General features: G+C 40.7%; 1 protein-coding gene across 6 annotated transcripts in view; it reads left to right on the forward strand.

Annotated features, from left to right (window-relative positions):
- Nucleotides 1-15,662, forward strand: part of NAV1 (neuron navigator 1) — a 345,632-nt gene extending 329,970 nt beyond the window's left edge. For all 6 annotated transcript variants that reach the window (XM_053706924.1, XM_053706925.1, XM_053706926.1 and 3 more), the window contains 3 exons: nt 580-698; nt 1,154-1,351; nt 11,230-15,662. In XM_053706924.1, the coding sequence (XP_053562899.1) occupies nt 580-698; nt 1,154-1,351; nt 11,230-11,325 (413 nt within the window). In that variant the 3' untranslated portion in view covers nt 11,326-15,662. The remainder of the gene's footprint in view (nt 1-579; nt 699-1,153; nt 1,352-11,229) is intronic.
- Nucleotides 15,663-20,118: the final 4,456 nt, after the last annotated feature.

The following is a 20,118-nucleotide window of genomic DNA, read 5'->3' on the forward strand; positions in this document are numbered from 1 at the left end:
GTATGTCTGTCCCGGGACAGCCGAAGGGTTGAGCATCGTGCACTCTCATGTTATTTCCCTATTCAGTGTAAGGAAATTTACAATGAAATCTCATGAGAGTTAAGTGAAATCTCATGAGATCACAGTAAAAGAGTTCATGACCTCAGCACTGTTGATGCTGATTGGCTGCTGTTGTTTTTTTACCTGCAGCTGGGCAGTAACTGAGTATAACTTTTTACACAGAACTTACTCTGCTGAGCTGAGGAGATTGTGAGGTAAAATATCTTCCTTTTTTACATATTTTCCTGTCAACTTTTTACAGTTATACTGCATTAGTTTCAAGTGATTTAGCATATGAGTATTATGTCCCTTTAAGTGGAAGAGAGAGGAACTATTATTTTCACATTTTTATTTTTAGACAGATTACTGTAGTAACTCTTTGCTTCCTGAATAAAAAAGAATTCTGCGGAGTGGTAAACTGTATGGAAACTGTTCCTTCTTTTTCCTTTTAATCATTTTATAACAAGAGCACTTATGGAGTATGACAACAGTATGTTTATGCTACAGAACCTTCATATGTTTGTTCTTTTGGTATCACAGGTCCCTGCTTCTTCTTGTCTTGTCCAGTTGAGATTGAGGATTTCCGTGTCTGGTTTATTGATCTCTGGAATAATTCTATTATCCCTTACCTCCAAGAGGGGGCCAAGGATGGAATCAAGGTGAAATATATTACATGTATTACCTATTGTCACCTTCATAACTTAGGTGGAAAGCAAATGGTCATGCACCTACAGATACGCAAACGCAACAAACTACAACCACTTACACACACACTTTTTCCATCCAATAGGCAAATTGGGCTTATTAAGACTTTAATATGAAGACGCTATCTAATCAATATAGGACATTCCTGATATACAAGCTATATGGAATATTTTAAGAATTGTGGGTCAGCTTACACACTTATTGGGACATTGATTGTTTTAACCTACTTCTTGCCTGTAAGAGTTTGCAACAAACATAGCATTACAAATAATATGCAGATCAAATTTCATAATTTTCCATTCAAGGATTACTGAAATCGATCAAAGCTAGACAACCACCCTATATATTATTTGTTTAAAGCTAGGATATCAATTTCATTGTTCCACTTATGTCTCCTTTCCTCTTATAGGTTCATGGCCTCAAGGCAGCATGGGAGGACCCAGTGGAGTGGGTAAGGGATACACTGCCCTGGCCCCTTGCTCAACAAGACCAATCCAAGCTCTTGCATTTACCCCAGCCCAGCATAGGTACCCACATATCTGCATCACCATCAAGAGACCACAATGTTAAGGATTCCCCACCTGCATCCCTGGAGACGGACCCATTGGTAATGCCCTGCGTTATGTTAATGTTTGTTGTGTTTGGGAGGGGAGTAGATAAAGGGTGTGGTGTTTCATGTGTTTGTGGTCAGTACATTAAAGGGATACTGAACCCAAATTTTTTCCTTTCATGATTCAGATAGAGCATGCAGTTTTAATCAACTTTCGAATTTACGCCTATTATCAATTTTTCTTCTTTTCTCCAACATAGGTGTGTCCGGTCCACGGCGTCATCCTTACTTGTGGGGATATTCTCTTCCCCAACAGGAAATGGCAAAGAGCCCAGCAAAGCTGGTCACATGATCCCTCCTAGGCTCCGCCTTCCCCAGTCATTCTCTTTGCCGTTGCACAGGCAACATCTCCACGGAGATGGCTAAGAGTTTTTTGGTGTTTAAATGTAGTTTTTATTCTTCAATCAAGAGTTTGTTATTTTAAAATAGTGCTGGTATGTACTATTTACTCTGAAACAGAAAAGAGATGAAGATTTCTGTTTGTAAGAGGAAAATGATTTTAGCAACCGTTACTAAAATCGATGGCTGTTTCCACACAGGACTGTTGAGATGAATTAACTTCAGTTGGGGGAAACAGTGAGCAGACTTTTGCTGCTTGAGGTATGACACATTTCTAACAAGACTTGGTAATGCTGGAAGCTGTCATTTTCCCTATGGGATCCGGTAAGCCATTTTCTTAGTTTTAAATATAAGAATAAAGGGCTTCACAAGGGCTTTAAAGACTGGTAGACATTTTTCTGGGCTAAAACGATTACTTTATAAGCATATTTAATGGTTTATAACTTTGAAGAGTTTTTTTTAATCTTGGGAATTCTGTTAAAAAAACGGCAGGCACTGTATTGGACACCTTTTTCACTGGGGGCCTTTTCTAGTCATAGGCAGAGCCTCATTTTCGCACCACTAATGCGCAGTTGTTTTTGAGAAGCAAGGCATGCAGATGCATGTGTGAGGAGCTCAGATCCACTGAAAAAGCTTATTGAAGGCGTCATTTGGTATCGTATTCCCCTCTGGGCTTGGTTGGGTCTCAGCAAAGCAGATACCAGGGACTGTATAGGGGTTAAATGTAAAAACGGCTCCGGTTCCGTTATTTTAAGAGTTAAAGCTTTCAAATTTGGTGTGCAATACTTTTAAGGCTTTAAGACACTGTGGTGAAATTTTGGTGAATTTTGAACAATTCCTTCATACTTTTGCACATATTCAGTAATAAAGTGTGTTCAGTTTAAAATTTAAAGTGACAGTAACGGTTTTATTTTAAAACGTTTTTTGTGCTTTGTTATCAAGTTTATGCCTATTAACATGTCTGAACCATCAGATAGACGATATTCTGTATGTTCGGAAGCCAAGGTTCCTCTCCATTTAAATATATGTGATGAATGTGACAAACAAAGTAGGGACAATGATGCCACTGATAATAATGTTGCCCAAAATGATTCCTTAAGTGAGGGGAGTAAGCATGGTACTGCATCATCTCCTTCTATGTCTACACCAGTCTTGCCCACTCAGGAGGTCCTTAGTTCATCTAGTGCGCCAATCCTCCTTACTATGCAACAATTAACGGCTGTAATGGATAATTCTATTAAAAACATTTTAGCCAAAATGCCCACTTATCAGCGAAAGCGCGACTGCTCTGTTTTAGATACTGAAGAGCATGAGGACGCTGATGATAATGGTTCTGACATGCCCTTACACCAGTCTGAAGGGGCCAGGGAGGTTTTGTCTGAGGGAGAAATTTCAGATTCAGGAAAAATTTCTCAACAAGCTGAACCTGACGTTATTACATTCAAATTTAAATTGGAACATCTCCGCGCTCTGCTTAAGGAGGTGTTATCTACTCTGGATGATTGTGACAATTTGGTCATTCCAGAGAAATTATGTAAGATGGACAAGTTCCTAGAGGTCCTGGTTCCCCCCCGAAGCTTTTCCTATACCCAAGCGGGTGGCGGACATTGTAAATAAAGAATGGGAAAGGCCCGGCATACCTTTTGTCCCTCCCCCTATTTTTAAGAAATTATTTCCTATGGTCGACCCCAGGAAGGACTTATGGCAGACAGTCCCCAAGGTCGAGGGGGCGGTTTCTACTCTAAACAAACGCACCACTATCCCTATAGAAGATAGTTGTGCTTTCAAAGATCCTATGGATAAAAAATTAGAGGGTTTGCTTAAAAAGATGTTTGTTCAGCAAGGTTACCTTCTACAACCAATTTCATGCATTGTTCCTGTCACTACAGCAGCGTGTTTCTGGTTTGAAGAACTAGAAAAGTCGCTCAATAAAGCATCTTCTTATGAGGAGGTTATGGACAGAGTTTAAGCACTTAAATTGGCTAACTCTTTTACCTTAGACGCCACTTTGCAATTAGCTAGATTAGCGGCGAAAAATTCAGGTTTTGCTATTGTGGCGCGCAGAGCGCTTTGGCTAAAGTCTTGGTCAGCGGATGTGTCCTCCAAGAACAAATTGCTTAACATCCCTTTCAAGGGGAAAACGCTGTTTGGCCCTGACTTGAAAGAGATTATTTCAGACATCACTGGGGGAAAGGGCCACGCCCTTCCTCAGGATAGGTCTTTTAAGGCTAAAAATAAAACAAATTTTCGTCCCTTTCGCAGAAACGGACCAGCCTCAAATTCTACATCCTCTAAGCAAGAGGGTAATTCTTCTCAAACCAAGCCAGCCTGGAGACCGATGCAAGGCTGGAACAAAGGTAAGCAGGCCAAGAAGCCTGCTACCGCTACTAAGACAGCATGAGATGTTGGCCCCCGATCCGGGACCGGATCTGGTGGGGGGCAGACTCTCTCTCTTCGCTCAGGCTTGGGCAAGAGATGTTCAGGATCCTTGGGCGTTAGAAATAGTTTCTCAAGGTTATCTCCTGGAATTCAAGGAACTACCCCCAAGGGGAAGGTTCCACAGGTCTCAATTGTCTTCAGACCAAATAAAAAGACAGGCATTCTTACATTGTGTAGAAGACCTGTTAAAAATGGGAGTGATTCATCCTGTTCCATTAGGAGAACAAGGGATGGGGTTTTACTCCAATCTGTTCATAGTTCCCAAAAAAAAGGGAACATTCAGGCCAATTTTGGATCTCAAGATCCTAAACAAATTTCTCAGGGTTCCATCGTTCAAAATGGAAACCATTCGGACAATTCTTCCTACCATCCAGGAAGGTCAATTCATGACCACGGTGGATTTAAAGGATGCGTATCTACATATTCCTATCCACAAGGAACATCATCGGTTCCTAAGGTTCGCCTTTCTGGACAAGCATTACCAGTTTGTGGCACTTCCATTCGGATTAGCCACTGCTCCAAGAATTTTCACAAAGGTACTAGGGTCCCTTCTAGCGGTGCTAAGGCCAAGGGGCATTGCAGTAGTACCTTACTTGGACGACATACTGATTCAAGCGTCGTCTCTGCCGCAAGCAAAGGCTCATACGGACATTGTCCTAGCCTTTCTCAGATCTCACGGGTGGAAAGTGAACGTAGAAAAAAGTTCTCTATTCCCGTCAACAAGAGTTCCCTTCTTGGGAACAATAATAGACTCCTTAGAAATGAAGATTTTTCTGACAGAGGCCAGAAAATCAAAACTTCTAAGCTCTTGTCAAGTACTTCATTCTGTTCTTCTTCCTTCCATAGCGCAGTGCATGGAAGTAATAGGTTTGATGGTTGCGGCAATGGACATAGTTCCTTTTGCGCGATTTCATCTAAGAACATTACAACTGTGCATGCTCAGACAGTGGAATGGGGATTATACAGACTTGTCCCCGACGATCCAAGTAGATCAGAGGACCAGAGATTCACTCCGTTGGTGACTGACCCTGGACAACCTGTCTCAAGGGATGAGCTTCCGCAGACCAGAGTGGGTCATTGTCACGACCGACGCCAGTCTGGTGGGCTGGGGCGCGGTCTGGAAACCCCTGAAAGCTCAGGGTCTATGGTCTCGGGAAGAATCTCTTCTCCCGATAAACATTCTGGAACTGAGAGCGATATTCAATGCTCTCAAGGCTTGGCCTCAACTAGCAAAGGCCAAATTCATAAGGTTTCAATCAGACAACATGACGACTGTTGCATATATCAACCATCAGGGGGGAACAAGGAGTTCCCTGGCGATGGAAGAAGTGACCAAAGTAATTCAATGGGCGGAGATTCACTCCTGCCACTTGTCTGCAATCCACATCCCAGGAGTGGAAAATTGGGAAGCGGATTTTCTGAGTCGTCAGACATTTCATCCGGGGGAGTGGGAACTCCATCCGGAAATCTTTGCCCACATAACTCAATTATGGGGCATTCCAGACATGGATCTGATGGCGTCTCGTCAGAACTTCAAGGTTCCTTGCTACGGGTCCAGATCCAGGGATCCCAAGGCGACTCTAGTAGATGCACTAGTAGCGCCCTGGACCTTCAACCTAGCTTATGTATTCCCACCGTTTCCTCTCATCCCCAGGCTGGTAGCCAGGATCGATCAGGAGAGGGCTTCGGTGATCTTGATAGCTCCTGCGTGGCCACGCAGAACTTGGTATGCAGACCTGGTGAATATGTCATCGGCTCCACCATGGAAGCTACCTTTGAGACGGGACCTTCTTGTTCAAGGTCCGTTCGAACATCCGAATCTGGCCTCACTCCAACTGACTGCTTGGAGATTGAACGCTTGATTTTATCAAAGCGTGGGTTCTCAGATTCTGTCATTGATACTCTTATTCAGGCTAGAAAGCCTGTAACTAGAAAAATTTACCATAAAATATGGAAAAAATATATCTGTTGGTGCGAATCGAAAGGATTCCCATGGAACAAGATAAAAATTCCTAAGATTCTATCCTTTCTACAAGAGGGTTTGGAGAAAGGATTATCTGCAAGTTCTTTGAAGGGACAGATTTCTGCTTTATCTGTTTTACTTCACAAAAAGCTGGCGGCTGTGCCGGATGTTCAAGCTTTTGTTCAGGCTCTGGTTAGAATCAAGCCTGTTTACAAACCTTTGACTCCTCCTTGGAGTCTCAATTTAGTTCTTTCAGTTCTTCAAGGGGTTCCGTTTGAACCCTTACATTCCGTAGATATTAAGTTATTATCTTGGAAAGTTTTGTTTTTGGTTGCAATTTCTTCTGCTAGAAGAGTTTCAGAGTTATCTGCTCTGCAGTGTTCTCCTCCTTATCTGGTGTTCCATGCAGATAAGGTGGTTTTGCGTACTAAACCTGGTTTTCTTCCGAAAGTTGTTTCTAACAAAAATATTAACCAGGAGATAGTTGTGCCTTCTTTGTGTCCGAATCCAGTTTCAAAGAAGGAACGTTTGTTGCACAATTTGGATGTAGTTCGTGCTCTAAAATTCTATTTAGAGGCTACAAAGGATTTCAGACAAACATCTTCCTTGTTTGTTGTTTATTCTGGTAAAAGGAGAGGTCAAAAAGCAACTTCTACCTCTCTCTCTTTTTGGCTTAAAAGCATCATCCGATTGGCTTATGAGACTGCCGGACGGCAGCCTCCTGAAAGAATCACAGCTCATTCCACTAGGGCTGTGGCTTCCACATGGGCCTTCAAGAACGAGGCTTCTGTTGATCAGATATGTAAGGCAGCGACTTGGTCTTCACTGCACACTTTTACCAAATTTTACAAATTTGATACTTTTGCTTCTTCTGAGGCTATTTTTGGGAGAAAGGTTTTGCAAGCCGTGGTGCCTTCCATCTAGGTGACCTGATTTGCTCCCTCCCATCATCCGTGTCCTAAAGCTTTGGTATTGGTTCCCACCAGTGACGTGCAGTCATTAGAGGCAGGTGAGGCAGTGCTTCACCTGTCCTAATGACTAAAAACATTTATTTTTAGAATTATTATTATTTAAAAAAAAAAAATGTTTATTTTTTTTCCACCCCCCCCCTGGTCCGGCATACATGGTATCATCCATGTTGCGTAATAGAAGGTAGGCAGCGAGCTGGTCCGCTGTCCTCCATCCATTGCACAACATTCCTGCCTGAGCCACAACTGAGCCAGCGCCACCCACTGGTGCCTAAAAGCGGAACCCATATGCTCCCATTTGAGGCTGCTCTTCTAGCAGCCTTGGGGAGCCAAACAGCAGCAGTCTTATCAGTCATGTCACGTGACTGCTGACGATGCGGAGCAGTGTGCGGAAGTGCTGGAGGGAACCTTGGAGCCCTCAGCTGAGTCACGTGGACAGTGCACTGTGAGAAGCCAGGCTGCTGGAAGGAAGATCCAACGCAATCAGTGTCAAGCAGCCAAGGAGTGAGCCGCACCCGCTGAGGACCGTTACTTTTTGGTATTGGGTAAGTAATCTATTCTACTACTTTTTTTTCCCCACACTGTTTTATTCTGATGAGCCGGCCACCGCCTGAGAGAGTAAGTTACACAACCCACTACCACTTGCACACTAGTGAGTCTAGGTACATTGCTGTATGATTTAATATTTGTGCATGCTGATATGTTTGTGCGCGGTCAAAAACAGTGTATGAGTTTATATTATCAAATGATCTTATTGATCTCCACTGCTTTTACATTTTATTCCATCGTGATTTGCTATTTTATAACTACCTATAGCCTGAGTGGCTTTGACAAAGCAGCAGAAGCCGTGAAATATTCCTGTATGCTATATGTATGATGTATTATTTATTTATGCTGATAGTCATGTGTGTGCGCGGTCACATACGCTGTATGTGTTTATACAGTCCCAACATGCATTGCCGGGGCACTTATTAGACATATGTGAAAATATGTGCTCCTCATATTATCAATGCTGCAATGCTGCTAAACAAGCTTGTGTAAATATTTTCCTAACCCCTCTGGTATGCAAGGGGTTACAGCTATTAGCTATATAGCTGTTAGACATGTCTGCTCCTATGTATTTGTCAGTGAATATGGCAGCACATGGGTGAGATCTGTTCTTTGGATATGGGCATATTATCTGTTTGCTTGGTACTTGAAGGGTGCCTCAGCCTTTGTTTACTGGATGTAATCCCCTTATAACCTGCCATTAGCAGAAACTGCACAACCGGGGGAAAGATGTTTGCTGTGAGGTGGGAGTTGACAATTCATTTAAGAAGGTGGTTTTAACATTGGAACTTTATGTGTTTTGGCTTTGCACATGACAATGCTGCTGAAAGGAGGGCAATGCTTTGGGGCTCTTGAAGTTCAGGAGTGGGATGTTATAGGTCTTTAAGTTAGCACTTCTGTGATCGAAGAACTGACCTCAGATTAAGTGTATATATCCACATCAAGCCAATTAATTGCATTACAGTGTTGTGCTTTTAAAGGGAAACCACAATATTCCTGCAGTTCTTTTTTTACCTGATAGAATCAACACCAGGACTTGATTTTTCTCCTGCAGATAATGTTTGTGCAGTAGTAGGACTGCAGTGGTATAATTGAATGAGCTGATAGTTTTCTGTTGCTTTAGGTTTGAGCATTATAAAAATGAGAGCTGCCCCATAAAGAAAAGTTAAATGAATGTGGCTAACATGAGACACACTAGTTAATCAATGGCACAGTATGTGTATTATTACTATATATACTGTGTGTAGTCAAGTGGTTATGACAGCCAGCTCTCAGGAAATAAAATGCTGATTTTCAGAACAGCAGCCAGCAAGTGATTTGGAGTGTTTAAAATGAGTAATTTATCCTTGGAAGCTATGCAAGTCTCCTGTTAAAAAGTGAATCACCTGGATTAATTAATGTAAAAAATTGTCTGAGTTATATTGTTATGTTCACCTAGTTTCTTTATAAAACAATTAAATTGAGTGCAGGGGGGTAATACTTTTGCTTTTTCAGCACATTATCAGGTCTGTAGAGTGGTACATACTGCTAGCAAGATTGTTATACTGACATAAATGTAAAATAATTGTGTTGCTCAGCCATACACATACATGCAAGTCCTATATATACACACACAGAAGTCTTCCCCTGAGGGACATGAGAGTTTATACTTTGCATAGGGAACTGTGTTGAATGTGTGACTGAAGGGAAAAAAAGTATGTATTTCTTCTTTTTCTTACTCTCTCCTCTTTTTGTTCCCCCTCTTTCTTTTCTCTCGCTCTTTCTCCACTCTCAGATCTTACTGTCTCTCCCACTCTTATCTTCTTCTCTCTCTTCCCCTGTGTATTGTGCCCCCATTTCATCTCTCTCTATACAGGCTCTCTATTCTCTCTTTGATCCAACTTTCTCCATTCTATATCCCTTCTCTATCTTTCTTCTCTCACTCTATTTACACTTTCTCCATACTTTATTCCCCTCTCTACCCCCTCCCTCTTCAACTCTTCCTCTTCTCCCTCATCATTCTCTTACCTTTCTTTATTTGCTTAATTTCTGTCCTCTCTCACTTCCCCATTTCTCCCTGTATATTTCTCTCCACTTTACATGTTCTCTCTCCATTCCCCCTTCTCTCTCTTTTCTCTCACCTTCCATTCCCTTTCTTCCACTATCTCATTCCCACTGTTTTCATCACTCTCTCCAGAAGAAATAACAGCTAATAGAATGTTCTTAGGTTTGCTGGAAAATTATGTGGCTACTGGTTAATATTGATAATATAAAGGGAACTTTTAAGCAAGCATTCAGGAAACACCATATTTCATTAAAAATAAGACAGTGAAACAAGCAGTAACCACAGTGCTGAAATTACAGCATTGAGTCTAATCACACGTGAAAACTCCTGTATGTTCTGCTTAGTGGAAACATTACTTGCTAGGGGTTGTTAGCCTTTTATTGTACCCAAAATCTAGAATTCACTTTGTATCTTCATCTTTAGTAACCTCCACAGATGGAGGATTTTTGCAGGGTGGAGAGCATTTGTGTTTGTGTGGGACAGAGCATCTTTGTGTGCATGTGTGTTTGTGTGCAAGTATGAGTGAGCATCTGTGTGAGTGTTTGTGAGAGAGAGATCATCTGTATGTGCATGTGTAAGTATGAGAAAATCTATGTGTGTATGTGTTTGTGAGAGATCATCTGTATGTGTAAGTATGAGAGCATGTGTGAGTGACAAAGCAGGTGTGTGTGTGTTTGCGTGTGTGTGTGTGTGTGTTAGAGAGATCATCTGTATGTGCATGTGTAATTATGAGAGAGCATGTATGTGTGCATATACGTGTGTCTCGCATATCATGGCCACTGCCTCACCAGCCTCTGACCTCACCGCACGTCACTGGTTCCCACAAGTAAGGATGACTCCGTGGACCGGACACACCTATGTTGGAGAAAACAGAATTTATGCTTACCTGATAAATTACTTTCTCCAACGGTGTGTCCGGTCCACGGCCCGCCCTGGTTTTTTAATCAGGTCTGATGAATTATTTTCTCTAACTACAGTCACCACGGTATCATATGATTTCTCCTATGCATATTCCTCCTTTACGTCGGTCGAATGACTGGGGAAGGCGGAGCCTAGGAGGGATCATGTGACCAGCTTTGCTGGGCTCTTTGCCATTTCCTGTTGGGGAAGAGAATATCCCCACAAGTAAGGATGACGCCGTGGACCGGACACACCGTTGGAGAAAGTAATTTATCAGGTAAGCATAAATTCTGTTTTTCTTTTGGTATCTTTATTTGAGAATGCAGGAACCATTTTTGGTTCAGACCCTGGATATCGCTTGCTGATTAATGGCTACATTTAGCCACCAATCAGCAAGCGCTACCCAGGTGCTGAACCAAAGATGGGCCTGCTTGTAAGATTTCATTCCTGCTTTTTATGAAAAAAGATACCAAGAGAATGAAGAAAAATTGATAATAGGAGTAAATTAGAAAGTTGCTTAAAACGGCATGCTCTATCTGAATCATGAAAGAAAAAAATATGGTCCAGTATCCTTTTAAAGTTGATATTTGGGTATGCTACTTAATGTGGGTTTGTGAAAAAGGATCAGAGGCAGCTTTCATTAGCATTTAACGTTCTTATACATTATTTACAGATGGCAATGCTCCTGAAACTTCAAGAGGCAGCCAACTTTATTGAGTCTCCAGACAGAGACACAATTTGTGACAGTGATCTAACCTCTACTATCTAAATGATCCAGGTCTGGCAAGCTGCTATCCTGCACACACTTGTTTTAACTTCGCACAGGCAGAATCTGCCATCAACACGGCCACACAGAAAGAGAATGAAGGCCCCGGAGCCTCTTAATCAAAGCACCAAGGACAAACTTGGCTTTCCTTGTTAACATCCTTAATTGTTCAACATCACCTTCATTTTGGAATTGGGAGAAGGGGAACGCAAAATACTTCTCCCCTTTTGGCTGATGCGCAGAACTGGCTTGGGGGAATGGTCAATGTTATTTCCCCCCCCTTCCTTTGTTTTTACACACGAGTATGACCTGATTACTTTTTTGGATCTCACGTCTAGCCCCCTAAGGAATATCTGCATGAGAGGGTCTCTTTGTTAAGGATATAAAAGACAAGAGAGTTGTTAAAAAATAGTGGACATGATAATTTGGTGGGAGGGTCACAGGGCGGGATGGGAATTGTTTATGACTGTTATTAGAATAACTGTACTTCCTAAACATGGCTCAGTGGCTAATGGAACTGCAACAGAGATCACATGCTATTGTGGTTGTCATCATAATTTACTGGTGAAATGGCAGGCATCAACATTAATATAAGAAAAGTTAAAGGTGCATCTACTACCAGTGCCTCCCTCCGTTCATACCCATGGCACTGTGTGCACTTGTATTGCCATGATTACATCTCTTATTTTGATGGCCGTGGGTATGGCATATATCCCTCAACAGTGGCGTCATGCTGGGCTCCATCATTGCTGAACCTTTTGACATGCATGATGCCAACCACTGTATTCGGGACATTCCCACCATGCAGTCATTATGGAATCTCTGAGGAACTGTTGGTTAGCCTTATGTACTAGGTTTTATTTAGGGGATGTTTTTATCTAATTTGGTGCCGCTGGGAGCGGGAAACAGCAAACAGAGCATTAATAATAACTCGCAGCATTCAGATAAAGCAATATAAACATGGTAAAGGAATAACTCAGTATAAGTGTTTGTTAGTAGAGCAATTTACAAGTAAAAAATAGCTTTTTCACTTAGTGGTTAAAGAACAGCACTTTGTTTTCAAGTAAGTGACAAAGGTGGCTTGATGCATGAATAGGGCACACTGTGAGAATCAGAGAAGGGGCACTCAGCCCTTCAGGTTAGTGACTTGATGTATTAACTAATGCTCTACACGTGCCTCTAAATAGAAAAAAAAAGATAATAGTTCAGGCTTGGACTTAAGTCTTTTTGTTTTGCTTATATAAACAATGCCTCCAATAGCATATAATACGTTCTTATTAATGCTCTGGGACTTGTGCTGCATTTTACTTTATTATGATCCTTGTTATGTAGGAGGTAAATGTTCCTGTAAACGCACAGAAAGGAGGAGAAGGTGCTTAATGGCTATGCACTTTCTCTAAAGTGTTGGGGGCATACACCAGCCCCTGGGACCTTGGTGCTGAAATCTGGTGCTCACTTCTGGGTGGCAGCGGAAAGGGATTTCTGCACAGCTTGTTCCAGAGGGCAGAATATTACAACGCACAGATCCTCTTTTCTTCTCTAGCCTTGTAAAAAAAGGGGTTACCTACTTCCTGGGTGCTCAATGCATGCTCAGTGTGGTTATAACCCTATCAGAGATCAGTAAAACAATGTGGAGCAGTGTCCCATAATTTCTAGGAAATGGACTCGTTTAGGCTTTCTGAATCTAGATAAATATTTCCAGTTTTTGATTATATTAAGACAAATATCAAAATGGACCTAAGAGACAAATAATAAACTGCTCTATATTGCTGATCTACTCATATCATTTTGAAGGGTCCAGTAGTTTGTGGTTAATGCTGTTTTAGTCTCTCTTCTATTAGTTGTACCCCAGTGAGCAAACAGGACAGGGTGCTATGTGTTGAAAAATAATCTCCTCTAGTGATACAGAGCACTTTATTTTTTAACTTTTATGTCCTTTTAAAGCAAAATGAATAGGTATGGTCATGTATTGTCTCCCTGGCTACATGTCTGCTCCCCACCCAAGCTGGATTATAGGCCTAGATGAAAGCCAATGATTTAAAAGCAGAGTCATCCTTTAAGGACCCTATTGAGTCATACATTGTTTTGGTATTTGACATCCCATTGCTCCAGTGTTCATAAACATTGGTTAGTTTTTCTTTTTTTTTTCTTTATACCAACCTGTATGTCTGCATAGCTATGTTTGTCTGTGCCAACCCATGCGAGCCTAAAGAACAATGCATTTCTGCATTAGTAGCCTGTTCATTGTTTTATGAGGGCTGTCCAACTGTAGTCCTTCAGAGCCAGTAATTTACAGATAAAAGAAATTGTACATTAAAATGACTGGGGTACTTGTGACCCACCTGTGTTTAAGCAGGGTCTGCAAAGGGCTAGATTCTGTTTCAGCTGTAAGCTTCTTGACTGATAACAAAAAAAACTAATTGTCATTAAAGTTTACAAATGCAATAGGATATACCATAAATAATGCAGTTGAACAACCCTGTTGTGAATGCAAAGAGCCACATTATGATACTACCCCCTTTCATACTTTAGATGTGAAAAAGAATGAATCATTCCATGTGCCTCCATTTCTCTCTTACTTTGGGGCCTGGTTTAGGGTTATTTGAATCTAGTAATATAAAGATATATTTAAAGTTGGGAAATTACATTTTGCAAATCAATGATATTGTGTCTGGTAGCGGAGCATAGACTTAACTGTTCTTAAAATATTTTATAGTGATCAGTATGTGCAAAACAGTTGCACCTCTCTTACATTAGCACCTTATTTAATTTATAAGACTGTTCTTATTTTAAGAACCAAATTTATTTTGCTCCTCTCTGAACCAGACAATATATATTATTGCAAATTATTTTTTCAAGCAGAAAAACCATAGCAGATTAACACTGGGTTTATGTACCCCACAAACCAGAACTTAAAATTGTAAATGCTCTAGAGACTATCATATTGAAATATTGCTTAATATAACTTTTTAATCTCTTCTTCATTAAATGAATGGTTTTAAAATTGTACAGCGCCACTTCTTACATTTCTGTAAATTATTTTTATTCTTGTTCCTTGCAAACTTTGTATCATGTAATTCTAAACTGATGGCAAAACGCTAAATTGGCCCCTTGGTTATTGTCTTCTTGTGTTTCCCACATTCTACATCCATCAATCATTTTTCCCCCCACATTTTTGCTTTCTCCATTTAACCCCGTGTCAGGAAGGAAAATGTGATTGTCCAAAATTCCATATATGCAAATCTCCCATCTGATGGGTGGGAAGGACACGGTAATACAGTAATGAAAATTCAGCAAAAAAAGGCAGATCTCTCACAGGTTTCTGTACAAATTTGTATAACTCATGAGTCTGATCACATAAATATGAAATACAGCTTATGGAATAATTTATTGGGAGTGGTTATATGGGATTTAGTAATTCTGTAAATATAAAGGCTTGAAGGTCAGGTAAAGTCAAAATGAAAATGTCATAATACAAATAAAACACACAATTTTAAACAACTTTCCAATTTACTTCTATTATATAATCTGCTTTGTTCTTTTTGTATCCTTTGTTGAAAAGCATGCATAGGTAGGCTCAGGAGCATCAATGCAGTATTGGGAGCTAGCTGCTGATTGTTGGCTACCATGTATGCCTCTTGACTGGCTGATCCAATGTGTTCAGCTATATTCCAGTACTACATTGCTGCTCCTTCAACAAAGGATAAGAGAATGAAGCAAATTTGATAATAGAAGTACATTGGAAAGTTGTTAAAATTATATTGTGTATCTGAATCATGAAATAAAAAAATATTGTTTCATGTCCCTCTAAGTATCGAGTTATACTGTACCTCAAGTGGTGATACAAATATAAAGACATATATATGTCTTACCCCTTTATGCTACCTATAGAAAAATGTAAAAATCCTATAATAGGGGGATAATCCATTTTTTGCTGAATTAAAGATATTTAATGGATGTAGATACCATTTTATTTGACCAGGGCTCAGAGCACTTCTGCAGTTGCTGTGGGAGAACCTTCATGTTTTTGGTGTCGTAGAGTCCAGTCATACATTGTTTACCTGGTCTCTGGCAACAAAAGAATTCACATGGTGCTGAACACACAACCACTACAACATCAGTGGCCTTGTCTGGGGGGGTGATGGCCTCCCCCAAAGCATCCTTCTCCCCTTCTCTGTATAAGATCCTTCCCCTTTTGCCATTCTCTGTGATCCGTCACCGGGTCCCCTATGTCTGTATGTCAGGGTGTGGGGGGAGGGGAGAGTCTGGTGACATGTAGCACGTTGCCATTTTTTTTTAGATGTATTTATAAAGTTGTACTGTGGATAACATCCCCTCCACTCTGTTGTCTTATTGGATTGATTGTATGTAATTTTATTAAAACGGTCTACTTAAACATGACTGCCACATTTCACAAAATAGCCACTAGGTGTCAGTGAAGAAGTTATGGAAATACCCTCTGGCGTTAAAAGGTAATATAGGACTGTAACAGAAATAGCCTTTTAAAGAACAGTGGGTTCCCAATTATCCATTTTACACATTATAATGTATTACAAATAGCGCCTTTGTCTTTACTTTGTCATTTGAAATAGTTGATCTTGCACATTGTAACCCACCTATAATGAAAATTTAAGTGCTGGACATCAAACTCCCAGTTAAGGGTGGGAAAGAGATTATAAATGTTCATTTTCCACTGTTCTCCCAATGGACCTGATGATCTAAAGATCTATGCTCAGATGAGATGATCTAAAATGGTCCTCCAGCACTGCAAGATACTTTATAAGATTCTAGAAAGGCACATTTTGCTTTACTTCTCTTAAGGGGCGTTCCCTGCATTTCTGTATGTGAAGGAGAGACAAGCCCAGTGCAATATAGAACTGCATGACATGACAGTTATATTGCATTTACATTTTGTGCTATATATTATTTTTAGATTTAAGATGTTGTCCTTTGCACTTGCTAGTTTATATTTGAGCTAATTTAGATTCTGCATATAGCAGTGTATTTAGGATTGTAGTTTTACAAATTCTTTTTATGCTTTTCAAAGTTTTTGTGAAACTTTTTAACAAATTAGGATCATACTTAGTATATTTCTGTGTATCTCGCATTGCACTTTGTATTTGTTCTATTGGCAGTTTCAGAAAGTGGGAGGAGCAGGTAAGTTCCATGGGCTTAATAAAGAGGTTTCCAGGGTGTGTGTCTATTTCTCTCACAACGATATTCTCTAAGCATCTTACACCAGTCTCACTGATTTATCTTGCCAGCTCTATGCATGTGAAGGTTGCTTTAAAAACGGATCCGTACTGCAATCAAGATTGACACTGAAATATTAGAAAGGGCTGAAAGCAGTTTTTGAAGGCAGTATCGCCAAGAGGCACTTTACTATACTTCTCTGAGGAAGGCTATGTTTCTCTGACAATGTGGCAGAATTTTAAAAGCAGCTTTGCTACCTGCACTGCAGGTGTATTGCAAATTATACCTTTACTGGGCCTGTGCGGTCGGAGGTTTCGGATGCCTCCAAATGAGGAAGAAGGTGGCATTGGTGGTGTTTGGCTCTATATGGATCCAGATTTCTGCTTGTGAAAGTGCAACACACTAAGATCTGGATTTGCACAGATCTCAGTGTGTTGCACTTTCACAAGAAGAAATCCGGCTCTAAAAAGAGCCGAACACCGGAAGCAGCTGCTTCTGCATTTGGAGGCATCCGGAAGCACCGAATGCAAAGTTTACACAGTATTGAATGGTTATACAATTTACACGTGTCAACCATAATTTAACCTCTTTTGTTACAATACAAAAGGGAAACTAGGACATGAATAATACATCAATAGGAGCTGGGGGATTGTGGGTATATTGTACATGTGTATACACTGTGTTTATCTACAGTTTATGTATTACAATGCCTTGCAAAAGTATTCACCCCCTTGGCATTTTTCGTGTTTTGTTGCCTCACAACCTGGAATTAACATGGATTGTTTGAGGATTTGCATCATTTAATTTACAGAAAATGCCCACAATTTTGAAGATGTTTTTTTTTTTTTATATTGTGAAGCAAACAACAAATAGGACAAAATAACAGAAAAAGTCAATGTGCATAACTATTCACCCCCCTAAAGTCAATACTTTGTAGAGCCACCTTTTGCGGCAATCACACCTCCAAGTCGCTTTGGATAAGTCTCTATGAGCTTGCCACATCTTACCACTGGGAATTTTGCCCATTCCTCGCAAAACTGCTCCAGCTCCTTCAAGTTGGATGGTTTGCCCTTGTGAATAGCAATCTTTAAGTCTGACCACAGATTTTCTATTGGATTGAGGTCTGGGCTTTGACTAGGCCATTCCAACACATTTACATGTTTCCCCTTAAACCACTCAAGTGTTGCTTTAGCAGTGTGTTTGGGGTCATTGTCCTGCTGGAAGGTGAACCTCTGTCCTAGCCTCAAATCACGCACAGAGTGGTACAGGTTTTGCTCAAGAATATCCCTGTATTTAGCACCATCCATCTTTCCCTCAACTCTAACCAGTTTCCCAGTCCCAGCTGCTGAAAAACATCCCCACAGCATGATGCTGCCACCACCATGTTTCACTGTGCGGATGGTGTTCTTTGGGTGATTTTATGTGTTGGGTTGGCTTTGCGCCAGACACAGCGTTTTCTTTGATGGTCGAAATGTTAAATTTTAGTCTCATCAGACCAGAGCACCTTCCTCCATACATTTTGGGAGTCTCCCAAATACCTTTTCGCAAACTCAAAACGTGCCATTTTGCTGAAAGTAATGGCTTTCTTCTGGCCACTCTGCCATAAAGCCCAACTCTATGGAGCGTATGGCTTATTGTCGTCCTATGTACAGATACTCCAGTCTCTGCTGTGGAACTCTGCAGCTCCTCCAGGGTTACCCTAGGTCTCTGTGCTGCCTCTCTGATTAATGCCCTCCTTGCCCGGTCTGTGAATTTTGGTGGGCGGCCGTCTCTTGGCAGGTTTGCTGTTGTGCCATGTTCTTTCCATTTGGTTATGATAGATTTGATGGTGCTCATGGGGATCATCAAAGATTTGGATATTTTTGTATAACCTAACCCTGACTTGTACTTCTCAATAACATTGTCCCTTACTTGTTTGGAGAGTTCCTTGGTCTTCATGGCAGTGTTTGGTTAGTGGTGCCTCTTGTTTAGGTGTTGCAGCCTCTGGGGCCTTTCAAAAAAGGTGTGTATATGTAATGACAGATCATGTGACACTTATATTGCACACAGGTGGACATCATTTCACTAATTATGTGACTTCTGAAGGTAATTGGTTGTACCAGAGCTTTTTATGGGCTTCATAACAAAGGGGGTGAATACATACGCACATGCCAATTTTCTGTTTTCTATTTCTAAAAAATAGTTTTATGTATATATTTTTCTCATTTCACTTCACCAACTTAGACTATTGTGTTCTGATCCATCACATAAAATTCATATTAATAAAACATGGAGCTGTAATGTAACAAAATAGGTAAAAAGTCAAGGGGGGTGAATACTTTTGCAAAGCATTGTACAAATTATAGGCCAGATTGCAAGTGGAACGCTAATTATATTTCAAGTTGAAAGTTATTAATTGCGCTTGAGCGAAAGCCGAAACTGCACTGGAATACTATGAAGTGCGATTTAAGATTGAAGCAAAGTGTAAGAGTTAAAAAATTCCCATAAATCACATATAAAACATATTAACATTGGTATAAAAGTTAAAAGGGGATATGATATATGATAAAGTGTTTGACTGGAAAGGGCTCCAATGTGTATTTATGTATGTGTGTGTATGTATATGTGTATATGTATGTATGTATATATATATATATATATATATATATATATATATATATATATATATATATATATATATATATATATATATATAAAAAAGACGCACTCAGCTGAGACAGAACAAAAGCTAGAATAACTTCCATGCCTGTTCATTTTCAGTGCCACTCAGGGTGCATACTCTTTTAGCACACTATGCCTTTTCACAGAGAAAAAATATCCTGTAGCATATCAGTCTGACCCTGCCCAATGACAGTCCAGCATCTAAATACCAGGCAATTCTCTGAATAAGAGAAACAACAACCCCAGACGATCATTTCGGCCTTCTGTGGGCCTCATCAGAGAGGTGCAGTTGCATGTGTGCAAGGAGTCCACGTCTGGTTTCCCCCATTACTCTTAGGAAGACCTAAGAGTAATTTGCATAAATATAAAAAGAGAGAGAGAGACGCACTCAGCTGAGACAGAACAAAAGCTAGAATAACTTCCATGCCTGTTCATTTTCAGTGCCACCCAGGGTGCATACTCTTAGCACACTATGCCTTTTCACAGAGAAAAAAATATCCTGTAGCATATCAGTCTGACCCTGCCCAATGATAGTCCATAGTCAAAATACCATGCAAGAGAAACAATAACCCCAGACTATTGTTTCGGCCTGTGGGCCTCGTCAGTGAGGTGCAGTTGCATCTCTCTAAGGGCATGTGTGCAAGGAGTCCACGTCTGGTTTCCCCCATTACTCTTAGGGATACTGTGACGGACTCCGGCTACCCCAACTGGGTAGTTCCGCAAAGAAGGGTCTTATCAGACCCTCAGATCTTGCACCATTTTCGTCCCTCCAGACAGGCTGGCGTCCCACCATAGTGTCCATTGTCTTATAGCGTCCCAGTGGTACACAGAGGTGGCTATTCTGGGGTGATCCCAGGAAATCGGTGACACTTCCAGGGTGTCGTTGGAAAGCCCTCGGTCCCCAGATGCTACAGTCCAAAAAGTGACGTGATCCATGGCTGG

The sequence above is a fragment of the Bombina bombina genome, chromosome 3, assembly GCF_027579735.1.
Source record: "Bombina bombina isolate aBomBom1 chromosome 3, aBomBom1.pri, whole genome shotgun sequence".
Taxonomy (NCBI): Eukaryota; Metazoa; Chordata; class Amphibia; order Anura; family Bombinatoridae; genus Bombina; species Bombina bombina.